Below are 17265 nucleotides of genomic sequence, written 5' to 3'. Positions count from 1 at the left end.
GAGGAGAAGCTACGGATCCCTGAGTGAGCCAAAAAGGATTGCAAGGCAAACCCAGAAAGCTACCATTAATAAACAGCACTGTCTTTAGACATAGAGCGCGCAGCCACCCGCTGCGACTTCCTGACCCCCGGTATAACGGAGTCGGGCGTGGCTCTTGACACCCTCGTGACACCGTTGCTCTGGCTAGTCTGTCTTCCGTTTAGTACAAACAGAAGAGAGAGGGGCGGTCCTTCACACTGCATGCCTGCATTAGGCTTCAGAGTGAGGAGGCGTGTCTCTCAGTAATTCAATCTGTTTGGCTGGCAGGGAGCTGCTGGCTACAGCAAGTGTGTATGGGAAGTGAGGGAAAGCAGTTTTGGCCTCAGAGAACTGGCAGGGGAGCCATCTTGAGAAGGTTCTCATATTGTAAATGTTTAAACAGCCGTAACTAAGGGAAAAACTCAAGGAAAACAGTGGTATGTGAAGAAACTAAAGATTGCTTTCTGCATAATGCTGCTGAAGCAGTAACATATGCTAAAATAGATTTTTTTTTAAAGAAAACATGACAGTTACCCTTTAAATACTTTCTGCAATCCAGCCATAGGCTGGTAAGACAGAGAGCGTGTACGTGCTGCCTCACAAGGGAGGAGAGACCCACCCATGCAAGCCCTAACAAACAGTACAGGTCTTCAGCAGGAAGTAAACTCTGTCATGGAGCACAAATGCAACAGTTAAAGGGGTTCTGCAGTTTGTTTAAACTGATGATCTATCCTCTGGATAGATCTTCAGCATCTGATCGGCGGGGGTCCGACACCCGGGACCCCTGCTGATCAGCTGATTGAGAAGGCAGCGGCGCTCCAGGAGTGCCTCGGCCTTCTCACTGTTTACCGCAGGCCCAGTGACGTCACGACTAGTATCAACTGGCCTGGGCGGGGCTAAACTCCATTCAAGTGAACAGAGCTTAGCCGTGCCCAGGCCGCTGCTTTTTCAAACAGTTGATCGGCAGGGGTCCTGGGTGTCGGACCCCCGCCGATCAGATGCTGATGATCTATCCAGAGGATAGATCATCAGTTTAAAGGGCTTCTGTCACCCCACTAAACTCATTATTATTTTTTTTGTGTACTTATAATCCCTATCCTGCGATATATCTATACATTATGTTATTAATCATTTTCGTTCAGTAGATATGTCAAAAAACGCACTTTTATAATATGCTAATTACCTGTCTACCAGCAAGTAGGGCGTCTACTTGCTGGTAGCAGCTGCAAAAAAACGCTCCTCCTGTTGATTGACAGAGCCAGCCGCGATCTCCTCCTCCGACTGGCCCTGTCAGCATTTCAAAAATCGTGCGCCTGTGTTGATTCGGCGCAGGCGCTCTGAGAGAAGGAGGCTCGCCTCCTCAGCACTTCCTCAGTGCGCCTGCGCCGATGACGTCTTCTCTTTCGGTGACTCACAAGGGAGGAGAGAGAAGACGTCATCGGCGCAGGCGCACTGAGGAAGTGCTGAGGAGGCGAGCCTCCTTCTCTCAGAGCGCCTGCGCCGAATCAACACAGGCGCGTGATTTTTGAAATGCTGACAGGGCCAGTCGGAGGAGGAGATCACGGCTGGCCCTGTCAATCAACAGGAGGAGGGGGCGTTTTTTTGCGGCTGCTACCAGCAAGTAGACGCCCTACTTGCTGGTAGACAGGTAATTAGCATATTATAAAAGTACGTTTTTGGACATATCTACTGAACGAAAATGATTAATAACATAATGTATAGATATATCGCAGGATAGGGATTATAAGTACACAAAAAATAAATAAAGAGTTTAGTGGGGTGACAGAACCCCTTTAAACAAACTGCAGAACCCCTTTAAGCTACCTGCTGCCCGTGTTTGTCAGAACGGCACATGGCAGCAGAAGGTAAAGAGGGAGCCCAGCGTACATGCCCGCGGGTAGGGGCAGCAGCGCCGGCACAGACCGCTGGGCTAACAATGTGTAGATACATAAAAAACACAATAGGTGTAATCTCATAAAACCATACCAGTTCATCTATCAAACTGCGGGCCCTGCAGTTATGTTTCATGTGGATCCACATTTAATAAATAAATATAGCAGTGGCAAAAATACTAATTGAAATAAATATAAAGTCACAGATCAATTACTTTACTATATCCTTTTCTTTGGTGCTTATTAGTAAAAAAAAAGTAAAAAATGTGTATACTGCGTGCATCTACTAAAATGTAAAAACAATCTGCATCATTTTAATAGAGGCACACAGTATAAACATTTGTTTTACTTTTTTTTTTTTTACTAATAAGCACCATAGAAAAGGATATAGTGACGTCATTGATCTGTGACATCTATTTCGTTTTTTCTTTATATTTATTTCAATTAGTACTTTTGCCACTGCTATATATAAATGGGGATCCACATGAGTACATAACTGCAGGGCCCCCAGTTTGATAGACGAACTGGTATGGTTTTATGCTGTTTGGGATTAGCGTTGGAAACAATCTCCTGGGTAACCGTCGTGAAGTTACAACATATACTCCTATTGTGGCCACATTTAAAACTCCCCTTATGACGTAACCAGACCGGTTTGGAAATAGGGAGATTATAAAAAAGACTGGGACTTATTTTCTGTTGCAAGGTGGGAGCTCTGCGTGCTGCACATTTAATGCCCATAGTTGCAATTGCACTCCAATCCTGATCATAGTTCAAAACTGACAGATGTTTTTTAACTATGGTACAAATCTGGTTGTATTTTGTAATGAAAGTTATATTATTATTTGATATTGTTTTTTCTTTTTCTTCCTATTGGCAGGATCAGGGAAAAATCTATGTCCTACAATTTAAAGACTGTGCCCAATTTTTTGCTTTGCTTATAGCATACGGAGAGTAGTTTCTCATCTGCAATCTTGTGGAAATCATTTCACTTTCCACGTTGAAGGAGAGATCGTCGGAGCAATTTCGTCTGGCTCTGACCATCTCGCCCCTAGGGATATGCCTGATCACATGAGCTAGATGGCAAGAATCAGCTAAAAGAGTTGTGTTTCCTGCCGTTTCTTTTCTTAATGTGCAGGTAAATACACAATGTTTATCGGGATCACCCCTCAAGTGCAAATCTTGTAGTAGGCTATCTACCCCTCCTTTTATGAGACCTATTGTGGCAGGCATCGGTTCCTACTCCGAGAAATTCTCGGAGTGGGTGGATAGCCTACTACAACCCTTAGGCCCCTTTCACACGAGCGAGTATTCCGCGCGGATGCGATGCGGGAGGTGAACGCATTGCACCCGCACTGAATACTGACCCATTCATTTCTATGGGGCTGTGCACACGAGCGGTGATTTTCACGCATCACTTTTGCGTTGCGTGAAAATCGCAGCATGCTCCTCTTTGTGCGTTTTTCACGTAACGCAGGCCCCATAGAAATGAATGGGGTTGCGTGAAAATCGCAAGCATCCGCAAGCAAGTGCTGATGCGGTACGATTTTCACGCACGGTTGCTAGGAGACGATCGGGATGGAGACCCGAACCTTATTATTTTCCCTTATAACATGGTTATAAGGGAAAATAATAGCATTCTGAATACAGAATGCTAAGTAAAACAGGGCTGGAGGGGGTTAAAAAAAATAAAAAATCATTTAACTCACCTTAATCCACTTGCTCGCGATGCCGGGCATCTCCGTCTGACTCTTTTACTGTATAGGACCTGTGGAGAGCATTAACTATAGTTTAAGGACCTGGGATGACGTCACTCCGTCATGATTCACCATGGTAAAAGATCATGTGACGTACCATGTGATGACCAGAGTGACGTCATCCCAGGTCCTTAAACTATAGTTAATGCTCTCCACAGGTCCTATACAGTAAAAGAGTCAGACGGAGATGCCCGGCATCGCGAGCAAGTGGATTAAGGTGAGTTAAATGATTTTTTTATTTTTTTTAACCCCCTCCAGCCCTGTTTTACTTAGCATTCTGTATTCAGAATGCTATTATTTTCCCTTATAACCATGTTATAAGGGAAAATAATACTATTTACAGAACACCGATCCCAAGCCCGAACTTCTGTGAAGAAGTTCGGGTTTGGGTACCAAACACGCGCGATTTTTCTCACGCGAGTGCAAAACGCATTACAATGTTTTGCACTCGCGCGGAAAAATCGCGGGTGTTCCCGCAACGCACCCGCACATTTTTCCGCAACGCCCGTGTGAAAGAGGCCTAAGGCTGGGTTCACACGGGCGTCACGTTTTGGCTCCGGATGCGTCCTGGGTGCATTGCGGCAAACCAGCGCGAGTAGATAAACAATTGCAGTCAGTTTTGACTGCGATTGCGTTCCGTTGTTCAGTTTTTATCGCGCGGGTGCAATGCGTTTTGCATGCGCGTGATAAAAAACTGACTGTGGTACCCAGACCCGAACTTTTTCACTGAAGTTCAGGTTTGTGTTCGGTGTTGTGTAGATGTAATTATTTTCCCTTATAACATGGTTATTAAGGGAAAATAATAGCATTCTTTAATACAGAATGCTTAGTAGAAGGTCAATTGAGGCTTAAAAAATAAAAATAATTTAACTCACCTCCTCCAATTGATCGCGTAGCTGCCGGTCTCCTGTTCTTTCTTCAGGACCTGTCAAAGGACCTGTGGTGACGTCACTGAGCTCATCACATGGTCCAATTACATGGTCCATCATCACGGTGATGGACCATGTGATTGGACCATGTGATGTGACGTCACCACAGGTCCTTTAGCCGGCAGCTCATGATTAAAGAAATAAGAAGAGATCGGCAACTACGCGATCAAGAGGAGGAGGTGAGTTCATTTTTATTTATTTTTTGACCCTCAATTGACCTTCTACTAAGCATTCTGTATTAAGAATGCTATTATTTTCCCTTATAACCATGTTATAAGGGAAAATAATACAGTGAATAGACTTTCATCTTAGCAACCATGCGTGAAAATCGCACCGCATCCGCACTTTCTTGCGGATGCTTGCGATTTTCACGCACCCCTATTCACTTCTATGGGGCATGCGTTGCGTGAAAAACGCACAATATAGAGCATGCTGCGATTTTCACGCAATGCACAAGTGATGCGTGAAAATCACCGCTCATCTGCACAGCCCCATAGAAGTGAATGGTCCGGATTCAGTGCGGGTGCAATGCGTTCACCTCACGCATTGCACCCGCGCGGAAATCTCGTCCGTGTGAACCCAGCCTTAGTGCAACACATACCAGGTTATCTTCAAGACACTAGGTCGGTTCTACAATCCTTTGATCCCATTATATGGTGTTCACAATACACATGGATTACAGCCGACGTAGTCTCTTTATATACTAATATTCCTCACAATCTTGCCATATTGGCACTGAAATGGTTTTTGATGACTTACAGCAACTATACTTTTGAGTTGCAAGAATATATTTCTACTGTGGTTGAGTTTCTACTAACACATAATTTTTTTTGATGTTTTTGATTCAGTTTATTATTTACAGGTATCTGGTGCGTCTATGGGGGCAAAATTTTCGCCCTCCATAGCAAATATTTTTATGGCCTGGTGGGAGAATCAATGTTTTTTTGTGGATACTAATCCCTATTTTGAATGCATAGGGTGTTATGGTATGTACATCGACCTCCTGCTGTTTGTTTGGTCGGGCGATGTGGCGGCCATGCCCCCTTTTGGAAAATTTCTTAATGATAATGGCTATTCTCTTTCCTTTACCATTCATTATAATTCACACTCCATTTCTTTTTTGGATTGGCACTTCAGGGGTGATCCCGATAAACATTCAGAAAAGAAACTGCAGGAAACACAACTCTTTTAGCTGATTCTTGCCATCCAGCTCATGTGATTAGGAATATCCCTAGGGGCGGGATAGTCGGAGCCAGACGAAATTGCTCCGACGATCTCTCCTTCAACATGAAAAATGAAATGATTTCCACGAGATTGCAGATGAGAAACTACTCTCCGTATGCTATAAGCAAAGGGGAAAATTGGGCACAGTTTTAATTGTAGAACATTGATTTTCCCTGATCATGCCAAAAGGAAGAAAAATTTTAATTCTATATCAAATAATAATAGAACTTTCATTACAAACTACAGTAAGGAATACAACCAGATTTGTACCATAGTTAAAAAACATCTGTCAGTTTTGAACTATGATCAGGATTGGAGTGCAATTGCAACTATGGGCATTAAATGTGCAGCACGCAGAGCTCCCACCTTGCATCAGAAAATAAGTCCCAGTCTTTTTCATAATCTCCCTATTTCCAAACCGGTCTGGTTACGTCATAAGGGGAGTTTCAAATGTGGCCACAATAGGTGTATATGTTGTAACTTCATGACGGTTACCCAGGAGATTGTTTCCAATGCTAATGGTAAACAGTATCAGATTAAACAATATATTTATTGTAATACTGAATATGCAGTTTATTTAATAACATGCAGAGAGTGCTCTATGCAATATGTGGGGTGCACTACTAATGCGATTAACGCTATTTTCACACTAGCGTTAATATTTTCCGGTATTGAGATCCGTCATAGGGTCTCAATACCAGAAAAAACGCTTCCGTTTTGTCCCTGTTCATTGTCAATGGGGACAAAACGTAACTGAACAGAACGGAATGCTCCAAAATGCATTCCATTCTCATACCGGAGAGAAAACCGCAGCATTCTGCAGTTTGCTTTCCATCCTGGGATGCGGAGCAAGACGGATCTGTCATGATCCACAATGCAAGTCATTGGGGACGGATCCAATTTCTCTGACACTATCTGACACAATAGAAAACGGATCCGTCCCCCATTGACTTTCAATGGAGTTCATTGGATCCGTCCTGGGTATGTTAAAGATAATACAACCGGATCCGTTCAGAACGGATGCAGACTGTTGTATTATCAGTAACGGAAGCGTTTTTGGCTGAACCCTGCCGGATCCAGCAAAAACGCTAGTGTGAATATAGCCTAAAACTAGGATACACAAGCATATCTCCGATATTCCACATTATAAGACTAGAAATGTATCTACAGCTACTTTGCACTTTGCAACTGTCCATGAAGGGGATGTCTCCATGCTTTCGGTACATGGGATAGAAAGGGTCAAAGCCCCAGTCCGTGGGGGAGACCATAAGAAAAAATTGCAGAGTAAAGAAACATTTTGGATAAGTTTTTTTACAGGACACTGGAAGATGGAGTAGCGCAGTCTACTACGCTATTCCATGCTTTCTTTTTGCATTATACTAAGGTATACCAGAGAGACGGTGGGCAGAATGATACTCTTTTGACCTCAGAATAAGTAAAGGAGCCCTAGACACGGTTAGCGTGTATGTCAGGGGGTGAATAGCCCCTAATTGCGATTTGTTATTCAGACAAACCAGGTGACTTGTTAAATGGCTAAATACTTTTGTGGGGCACTGCATGTATTTACAGTTGCAAGAAAAAGTATGTGAACCATTTGGAATTATATGGATTTATGCACAAATTGGTCATAAAATGTGATCTGATCTTCATCTAAGTCACAACAATAGACAATCACAGTCTGCTTAAACTAATAACACACAAAGAATTAAATGTTACCATGTTTTTATTGAACACACCATGTAAACATTCACAGTGCAGGAGGAAAAAGTATGTGAACCCCTAGACTAATGACATCTCCAAGAGCTAATTGGAGTGAGGTGTCAGCCAAGTAGAGGCCAATCAATGAGATGAGATTGGAGGTGTTGGTTACAGCTGCCCTGACCTATAAAAAACACACACCAGTTCTGGGTTTGCTTTTCACAAGAAGCATTGCCTGATGTGAATGATGCCTCGCACAAAAGAGCTCTCAGAAGACCTACGATTAAGAATTGTTGACTTGCATAAAGCTGGAAAGAGTTATAAAAGTATGTCCAAAAGCCTAGCTGTTCATCAGTCCACTTTAAGAGAAATTGTCTATAAATGGAGAAAGTTCAGCACTGCTGCTACACTCCCTAGGAGTGGCCGTCCTGTAAAGATGACTGCAAGAGCACAGCGCAGACTGCTCAATGAGGTGAAAAAGAATCCTAGAGTGTCAGCTAAAGACTTACAAAAGTCTCTGGCATATGCTAACATCCCTGTTAACGAATCTACGATACGTAAAACACTAAACAAGAATGGATTTCATGGGAGGATACCACAGAGTAAGCCACTGCTGTCCCAAAAAAACATTGCTGCACGTTTACAGTTTGCACAAGAGCACCTGGATGTTCCACAGCAGTACTGGCAAAATATTCTGTGGACAGATGAAACCAAAGTTGAGTTGTTTGGAAGAAACACACAACACTATGTGTGGAGAAAAAAAGGCACAGCACACCAACATCAAAACCTCATCCCAACTGTGAAGTATGGTGGTGGGTGCATCATGGTTTGGGGCTGCTTTGCTGCGTCAGGGCCTGGACGGATTGCTATCATCAAAGGAAAAATGAATTCCTAAGTTTATCAAGACATTTTGCAGGAGAACTTAAGGCCATCTGTCCACCAGCTTAAGCTCAACAGAAGATGGGTGTTGCAACAGGGCAACGACCCAAAGCATAGAAGTAAATCAACAACAGAATGGCTTAAACAGAAGAAAATACGCCTTCTGGAGTGGCCCAGTCAGAGTCCTGACCTCAACCCGATTGAGATGCTGTGGCAAGACCTCAAGAAAGCGATTCACACCAGACATCCCAAGAATATTGCTGAACTGAAACAGTTCTGTAAAGAGGAATGGTCAAAAATTACTCCTGACCGTTGTGCTTGTCTGATCTGCAAATACAGGAAATGTTTGGTTGAAGTTATTGCTGCCAAAGGAGGTTCAACCAATTATTAAATCCAAGGGTTCACATACTTTTTCCACCTGCACTGTGAATGTTTACATGGTGTATTCAATAAAAACATGGTAACATTTAATTCTTTGTGTTTTATTAGTTTAAGCAGACTGTGATTGTCTATCGTTGTGACTTAGATGAAGATCAGATCACATTTTATGACCAATTTGTGCAGAAATCCATATCATTCCAAAGGGTTCACATACTTTTTCTTCCAACTGTATATCTAATCTGATTAAAATACAGAAAAAGGTAGTTGAATTGCTGCACAACTAACCTTAACGGATGAGCCATCGGGTCCATCCCATGGCTGGCATGCAATAAAAATGACATATTCACAGATCAGCGAGTAGCTGGTTTCTCCAATCACTGCCATCGGAAAGTGTTGTCCACTTTGTAGACTATTATGGCATCCAAAAACTGCAGAGAAAAGGTTTGAAAATCTATCTCCTGCTTTCTTCTTTAGCCCTTTTGTTACATTCATAGCTTCAAGAACTGGATTGTTTGAAAGCAGAGGAGCAACAATTGCATTTGCCTGAAAATGAAATCATACACATTCATTTAAAAAAAATTTGGCTACCAAAACACCTTATATGTGTGACAAGTGGTTTTAAAATATAACCAGATACATGTTCTTGGTGCATGCATTTTTGAAAATTTCAGCAACTTTATCTGATTTTGTTGCTATCCTCAAACATACAGAAGGCAGCCACATGAGACTTCTCAACAGGTCTACTTACAGTAAATACACAGCTATGATAGATATAAATACTGAACTATAGATGCAGTACATGAAATTTAACTTGTAAATGTAATTGATGGGATATATGTGACTCCATTTTGTCTTATTTAGCCACGTGTATTATATTTGGTTAGTGCACTACAAAACCTCCCTTCCCCCTATGAATGTGAGACACTTCCTTAAACTGTTTCATGAAATCCATACATTCCTTAGGTTGTAAGTTTGAACAGCCTTCCTACCATAAAAGGCCATCTCGCTCAACTGTATGCTGGCCTATGTGTATATACCTGATTGGTCAAATGCTGTTACTATGAGTCAGCTATTATGTTAAAGCAGAAGTTTATGTGTGACCATACTATTGGTCAAATACTAATGCTAACATATGATTGGATGTAAAGGAAGCTCAACCCCCTCTTTTAAAACTGTTTGCCAGCTGTGAATAAACCAGAATGGGTTAGAACTACACACTCTTCAGTGTTATCTTATTCATTCTCCTGGTACCAGTTAGGGTTAATTCAAGCTGATCACCGATAATCTGAAGACAGGGACAAGTTAGGTAAAAGAGAGTAAATTCTCCTAACAGAATTTGGGGTCTCGGGTCCGGGATTGGGAGGGTCCTCTTCAGGTCTACAGTGAAAGACATCAATTTTTGTCCAACTCTTGGACCTGGAGCACTGACCAAAATCTCATCCAAGTAAGTCGAACCATCTATTTATGATTTCGGTGAATTGCGGTGTCTGGGTACACGCAGAAAGCTATAGATAGCTTTAAAAAAAAGTTGTTGATTATAAGAAGCTCCAGGAGCTCATATCAGTATAGTGCACTAAGGATTTCTGTTTAGGAAACAGAAGGTTACAAGCTTGGATTAACTCTTATATATATATAGTATAAGTATTTTAGAAGTGATAAGATTATCTGTTTGTGTGAGATACTGATCGGTTGGTAAGTGTACGGTCGCATCCCACTGTTATTATCAAATTGATGTATTTTGGGTTAACTACTGTTAATGTGTAAAATTGTTTGTGTTGTGGAGGACTGCAAGACGCCCCTGTTTTTCGGCTAGGATCTGTGATCTGTTGACCCGGAAAATTTGAACGCAAGTGGCGGTCCGAAACAACAATAGTCGATAGGGGTTCAAAGAGTATAGAGAGACATTAAGATACGAATCAGCTGATCAGTTGACAGGTCTTGTCGGCGCTATTTCAGTGCAGTACAGCCAGTCCTGACAGCGATTGTCTCACTTATTCTTTGAACTATAAATACTAACATGGGAGGACAAGGGTCTAAAACTAAATTCCCTAAACCAGAACCAGGAGAGACTTGCAAAATCTATGTAGCCCGTGTTAGTCCAACAAACTATTACCTGATCAACCCGTGGGTAGACAATCTAGCAGGCTGGACTGAGGTAATGGATGCTGCAGATCCATTCCCCAGGGACGGTGATAATAGCATTTATCATATGGATATGGTCAAAGGACTATGTCTAGGTGATAAAACAGCCTGGCCGCATTTTGATGCGGATCCTTCCTGGGACATTGATTACATGTCCAGGGGTGCAGAACAATGGCTGGAAATAGCCCCCCACTGGTATGATGCAGGTAATAGCAAGAAGAATAAGAATCTAAAAAGTCCCAAAAATGATAGGTCTCTACATGAAATAGAACAGGAGGTAGGCACAAAGAAGAGAAGTCAGAAATCCCCTCCACCTTATAATAAATCCACCCCCACGGCACCGCTGTATCCAGTTCTGACTCAGATTGAGGAAGATGCTGTAACAGCGGTTATACCATTAAAACTAGAAGAAAAATACCGACCCCCCATGCCAACATTTGGAAACATAATAGAGCGCAGTCTAAATATTGGCACACCGCATACTAGTTATACTACACGCAGTACAAGTAGAATGAAAGATGAAACAGAAAAGGAAGAATCAAAAGAGGAAGTCCAAGTAATCGCTCCCTTTCTGACAGTAGGACAGCACTTAGTAAAAAAGCCCATAGAAATAGAGGATCTCAACAAAATTATAAAGTATTGTCCCAAACCTTCCATAGCCCCACTAGGGACTATTACATACCTAAAAAAGGCCTGTAGAGGGCGCAACTACACACAGGAAGATTTAAGGCTTATCCTGGATGGTATTATAGGAACACACACAACCTGGGATTGGGACAAGGTTAGCTCCATATCTACTATTACACAACGCGGTGATGCTCTAGATTATGTATGTAATACAGAAGTGGGTCAGAAAAGGATATGGGCGGAGATTGAGGAACATATGAATGAGGTATTCAAACAAAAATCTTCATTGCCCGTAGCAGTAGCCTGCAAACAGAAATCTGCTGAGTCGGTCACTGAATTTTGGAAGCGATTTATTGATTGCTGGAAGACCGAGGCGGGTCTACCTGTGCGTGACAATGATAGTTTGATTATCTCCACATTTGTAAACAATCTATCAGATAAATTGATCCTAACTGTGAAACAAAATGTGTCCTCTTGGACTTCAGATACAACTGATGAGTTTGAGAAACATCTCTTTGAAAAGGAAGCAGCTGGATGCTTTGAGATTAGGAAAGCAATTTCCCCCACACACGCATATGCTAGCAGAGGGAGGGGGAGGGGGAGGAGGGGCAGAAATAATAGAACCTACAATGAAAGACAGGACTCATTGCCAAATAATTGTTGTTATAACTGTGGAAAAGAAGGACATTGGGCACGTCAATGCCGTGCGCCAAAGCGGGATGGGAGAATTCAAGATTACAACACACAGAAACCTGACACTCAGTCACAAAATAATCAACCAAGTCAGATAAACCACAGACAAGGTCCACAGAGTCAGCCCAGATTCCCATTAGATTGGCACCAGCAAAACTCATACTGAAGATGCCCAGAGGGACAAAGCCCCGCTTTCACGCAGGTCACCACACATTGGAAGGACACACCAGTAATTCTACTTAGAGTAGGAGGAAGAAAAGTGGGATTCTTAATAGATAGTGGAGCTACTTCTAGTGTGTTAAACAATTCAATGTACAAAGGGCCTTTAAGGAAGTGTGCGCCCTCTATGGGAATAAATGGGGTACTGACGAGGACATACAGAACAGATTCCTTACCAGTAGAAACTATTGATAGGGAACACATTACAAATCATGCTTTTAGCATCATACCTGAATGTCCTGTGAGCCTTCTGGGAAGAGACTTATTCATTAAGTTAGAGTTGCAAATTACTGTTGAGAACAATGGCATCAGTGTATACTCTGATGCTTTGCCCATAATAACCCCCACACCTCTGATCTTTACAAACTTACAAGATCACTCAGAATTAGAGGAAATAGACCCATCATTATGGGCAAGAGGGGACTATGATACAGGATTCATTGACTGCACACCATACAAAGCAACCATCAAAGAGGGCAGTACACCTGTATATCAGAAACAATACCCACTGTCAAAAGAGAAACTTGATGGGCTTAGGCCAATGATTAAGGAATTCCTACAAAAGGGAATCCTGGAAGAGGTGATTTCACCCTACAGCACGCCCGTGAATCCAGTGACAAAGGCAGATGGTACTACCCGCTTTGTGCAGGATTTAAGGGCAATAAATAATATCATTGTGCCTATTGCTCCTATTGTCCCAGATGTCACCTCACTTCTTTCTGCAATTCCTGCAGACGCTGTCTATTTCAGTGTGATAGATCTGAAGAATGCTTTCTTCTCTATCCCAGTTGATAAGGCAACCAGACTACTTTTTGCTTTTTCCTTTGATGGACGACAACTGACCTGGTGCAGAATGCCTCAGGGATTTGCTGATTCACCTGTAGTGTACAGCATAGTCCTCCAAGCCACGTTAAAATCCTGGTACCCCCCCCAAGGCTCTGTGTTGCTGCAATATGTTGATGATTTGTTACTGTGTAGCATGTCAGCGGAGGCCAGCATTCAGGATGGTTTATCACTGTTACAATGGTTGTCAGGATGTGGTCACAAAGTGACACTTAAGAAAATGCAATGGTGTAAAATGCAGGTTGAATACTTGGGCTTTGTCCTCACAAAAGGTGAAAGGAGAATCAGCGCAGAAAGAGTCCAGTCTATTGCGGGTTTGGTCGCCCCGCACACCAAGAAAGAAATGTTATCTTTCCTTGGTATGATAAATTACTGTAGACAATGGATTCCTGATTGCTCTTATTATGACAATGTTTTGAGGCAAGCCACTCTGGATGGAAATCCAGATCTGATTAAATGGTCTTCTGAAATGTACAATGCATTTGATTGTCTAAAATGTTCACTCATGTCGAGTCCAGGGCTGGGCCTCCCTGACTATAATATGCCCTTCCACATGTTTGCACGCCAAAATTGTAAAACCATGGCGGGGGTACTGACACAAGAACACGGAGGCAAGTTGCGTCCTTGTGCGTTTTTCTCAAAGGTTATGCCCACCTCTGTCCAGGGGATGCCGGCATGTCTGCGTTCCCTTGCAGCCTGTGCAATGATGGTAGAATTAGCAACTACTTTCACCCTGGGACATTTAACCTTCTTGCACACTACACATGATGTTGTAGGCTTACTCAGAGGTGTACATACACAACATGTGTCAGCGCAAAGATTATCTGGATATGAGATCCTGTTGCTCAGTAACCCTTCACTCCAGATTAAATATGCATCCAACATTACAGGACCAGCACCTATTTTGAATGCATTACTAGGGCTGAAAGGAACAGAAGATGCCCTTCCTGACACACATGATTGCCTACAGGTGCTCAATCATGAGACGTCACCTAGGGCTGACTTATCAACTGTTCCCATACCTGATGCACCAGAAGTTTTTGTTGATGGATCATGCTCTCGCCCCACTGATACTATATTCTGTGCAGCATACGCTATTGTTATGCTGCCAGATATAGTCTTGGAAGCAAGCCCAATTCCCATCCAGTCTGCACAGGCAGCTGAACTCATTGCACTCACAAGGGCTTGCATACTACACACCAATAAACCTGTCACTATTTACACAGACAGCAGATATGCTCATGGTGTAGTATGGGATCATGGGATGATTTGGCAGAGGAGAGGATTCACTGCAGCAGACGGTAAGAGAATCTCACATGCACAGCTAGTCACGGACCTCCTGGCTGCAATCAGATTGCCTTCAGATCTAGCTATAGTACATTGCAGGGCACATACAAATGGAAAAGACAGAATTTCAAGAGGTAATGCATTTGCAGATAGTGTAGCTAGAGACACAGCCAAGAGTAATCCAAATAGAATGAATCATGACAATTGGGAAATGGCAGTCCTACACCCACCCTCACCTGATTTGACACACATGCTAACAGACCTACAAAGGTATGCAACTGAAACAGAGGAGAAGGATTGGTGCTATCCAATCTTGCAGAAAAATCCAAAGTCTGGATTGATCTGCAAGGAGGGGAAGCCTTGCATACCTCAGCATAGTGCATCCATCTTCATTGCACACTTTCACGGGGTAGGACACAACAGCATACAAACTACCCATATGTTGTTGAGCCAAAGTTTTTACATCACTGATAGCAAACAGCTAGTCACAGACTACATACACAGATGTATTACGTGCTTGAGAAACAACCCTAACAACCCACTGAAAATACCTCACCAACACCTTGACTACCCCACTACACCATTCACCCACTTGCAGGTGGATTACACGCATATACCTAAAACAAAAGGGAAACAAGAGTATGCATTAGTGATAGTGGACATGTTCTCAAGGTGGCCAGAAGTCTTCCCTACAAAGGCAGAAGATGCTAAAACTACAGCCAAAATTCTGACTCAGCAAATAATCCCAAGGTGGGGCTGTCCTCTGGTTATTGAATCAGACCAGGGGCCAGCCTTCACCTCAAAACTTAACAAGGAGGTAGCTAGACTGTTACAGGTGGAATGGAAATTTCATATTCCATACCATCCACAAAGCTCAGGCATTGTGGAAAGAATGAACAGGACAGTTAAGGACAAACTCAGGAAGGCCACTGCTGGTACATTTGAAAAATGGAAGCAAATCCTACCCATAATACTTGCAGAAATTAGAATGACGCCTAATAAGAAGTTAGGGATGTCACCATTTGAAATTCTCATGGGTAGGCCTTTCCCCACACCATGGGCAAAACGCCCCTTGGTGGTGCAGGAAGGGGACTTGGACCTGATCAGGGAAGAGTATGTTACTAATCTGATCAAAATCCTCAGTAAAACTGAAGAAAAAGTTGCTTGTAAGTCTCCTTCTCTTCCACAGGAACCAACCCATCCATTCCGGGTAGGCGACCAGGTGATGATTAAGATCTTAAAAAAGGGAAAGGAACCAGGAAGCTTCACCTACGGACCACCCACCGAGGTAGTCGCGATCACCAGAACAGCAGTCCTCACTGAACAGTCGCCCACGTGGATCCACGCCACAAGGATTAAGTTGGTGAAGAAAAGAGAGGTACTAACGGGGGCAGACAGCCCTGACCTCCAACGAGGCCCAGAGGTATTAACGGAGGCAGACAGCCTTGACCTCGAAGAAGATACAGAAGGGGTACTAACGGAGGCAGACAGCCTTGACCCTCAACGAGATGACGCAGTCGGGAAATTCCTCGAGATGGCTGAGATGCAGTGCCTTAATAATTGCAGTTTTGTGTCTCCTACTTACTGTCCCATGGCTGTGGGACAGACAGATATACTTGAAAACAGAATGCAGAGGGGAAGACAATTTATGGAAGACAAAGGAGAACTTATGGCTGTACCTGGCCAAAACTCTGAACTTAACTGACTTTTGTCTCCGAACCACTTTATCCGCATCTAACATTTTGGAGACATGTCTGGTAGCAGTCCCCACCCCAGTAGCTGTATGGACGGGGCTCCTACGTTCCCAATGGAATGACACAGACTTGGAGGATCATGATGTTAAATATGGATATGTAAATCCTTATCATGCTTGTTATGACTGTCCTACATATGAGAATCTGCAGAGTAATATGATAGAAATAATTACAGGTCTTGTCACAGCAGCAGAAATATGTTATAACTTCACCTGTGATGAGACACTATTGCCTCCCTGCATACAAGCAAAAATGCAGAATAAGACTAAGCCAAATATTTGTGATAGAGATTTAGGTAGTTGTAAAAAGATAATATCAGGAAAAAATATGCAATGTAATATTACTAAAACAGTACCATCCCTAGACAAACATGTACCTCTACCAACAGGATGGGTATTGGCCTGTGGGAATACTAGTTACACATACATACCGGCCAATATTACAGAGGGACCCTGTACAATAGCTAGGTTGACGTTAGCAATGATACCACTATTCCCAGCAATGCAGACACGACACACGAGAGACACTTCCCTACAGTTACCAGAAAATTGTGATTATAATGTGAATCTCCTCTCTAGATCAGAATATATGAGTTTAGGGATGTCTTTGATAGGAGTACCAGGTTTGGCCGTATATAACCACAGGACAATATCAAAACTTGCCTGTTTTATGGTAAAACAGATAAATATCACTAGTGCAATTCTGCAAGATATGCTGCTGGATATACAATCATATAAAAAGGCTATCTTGCAGAATAGGGCAACTATTGATTATTTATTGCTCCAACATGGTGTAGGATGCTCAGCGTTCGCAGGGATGTGTTGTTTCAATCTATCAGATCACTCCCGTGGTATAAAAGATAAAATAGGCCAATTAGAGGAGATGATAAAACATATAAAACAAGATGTTGACCAAGGTTGGTGGG

At 42.7% G+C, this 17265-nt stretch overlaps 1 protein-coding gene across 1 annotated transcript in view; it reads right to left on the bottom strand.

The window, feature by feature from the left end:
* Window positions 1–17265, bottom strand: part of LOC120989484 (protein mono-ADP-ribosyltransferase PARP14-like) — a 142578-nt gene that overhangs the window by 76593 nt on the left and 48720 nt on the right. Inside the window, exon 5 of the mRNA XM_040417611.1 lies at window positions 9061–9318. Coding sequence (XP_040273545.1) covers window positions 9061–9318 — 258 coding nt within the window. The remainder of the gene's footprint in view (window positions 1–9060; window positions 9319–17265) is intronic.

Source organism: Bufo bufo, chromosome 2, assembly GCF_905171765.1.
Source record: "Bufo bufo chromosome 2, aBufBuf1.1, whole genome shotgun sequence".
Lineage (NCBI taxonomy): Eukaryota > Metazoa > Chordata > Amphibia > Anura > Bufonidae > Bufo > Bufo bufo.
Note: the sequence above shows the minus strand (reverse complement) of the source record. Positions and strands in the feature narration are given on the sequence as shown.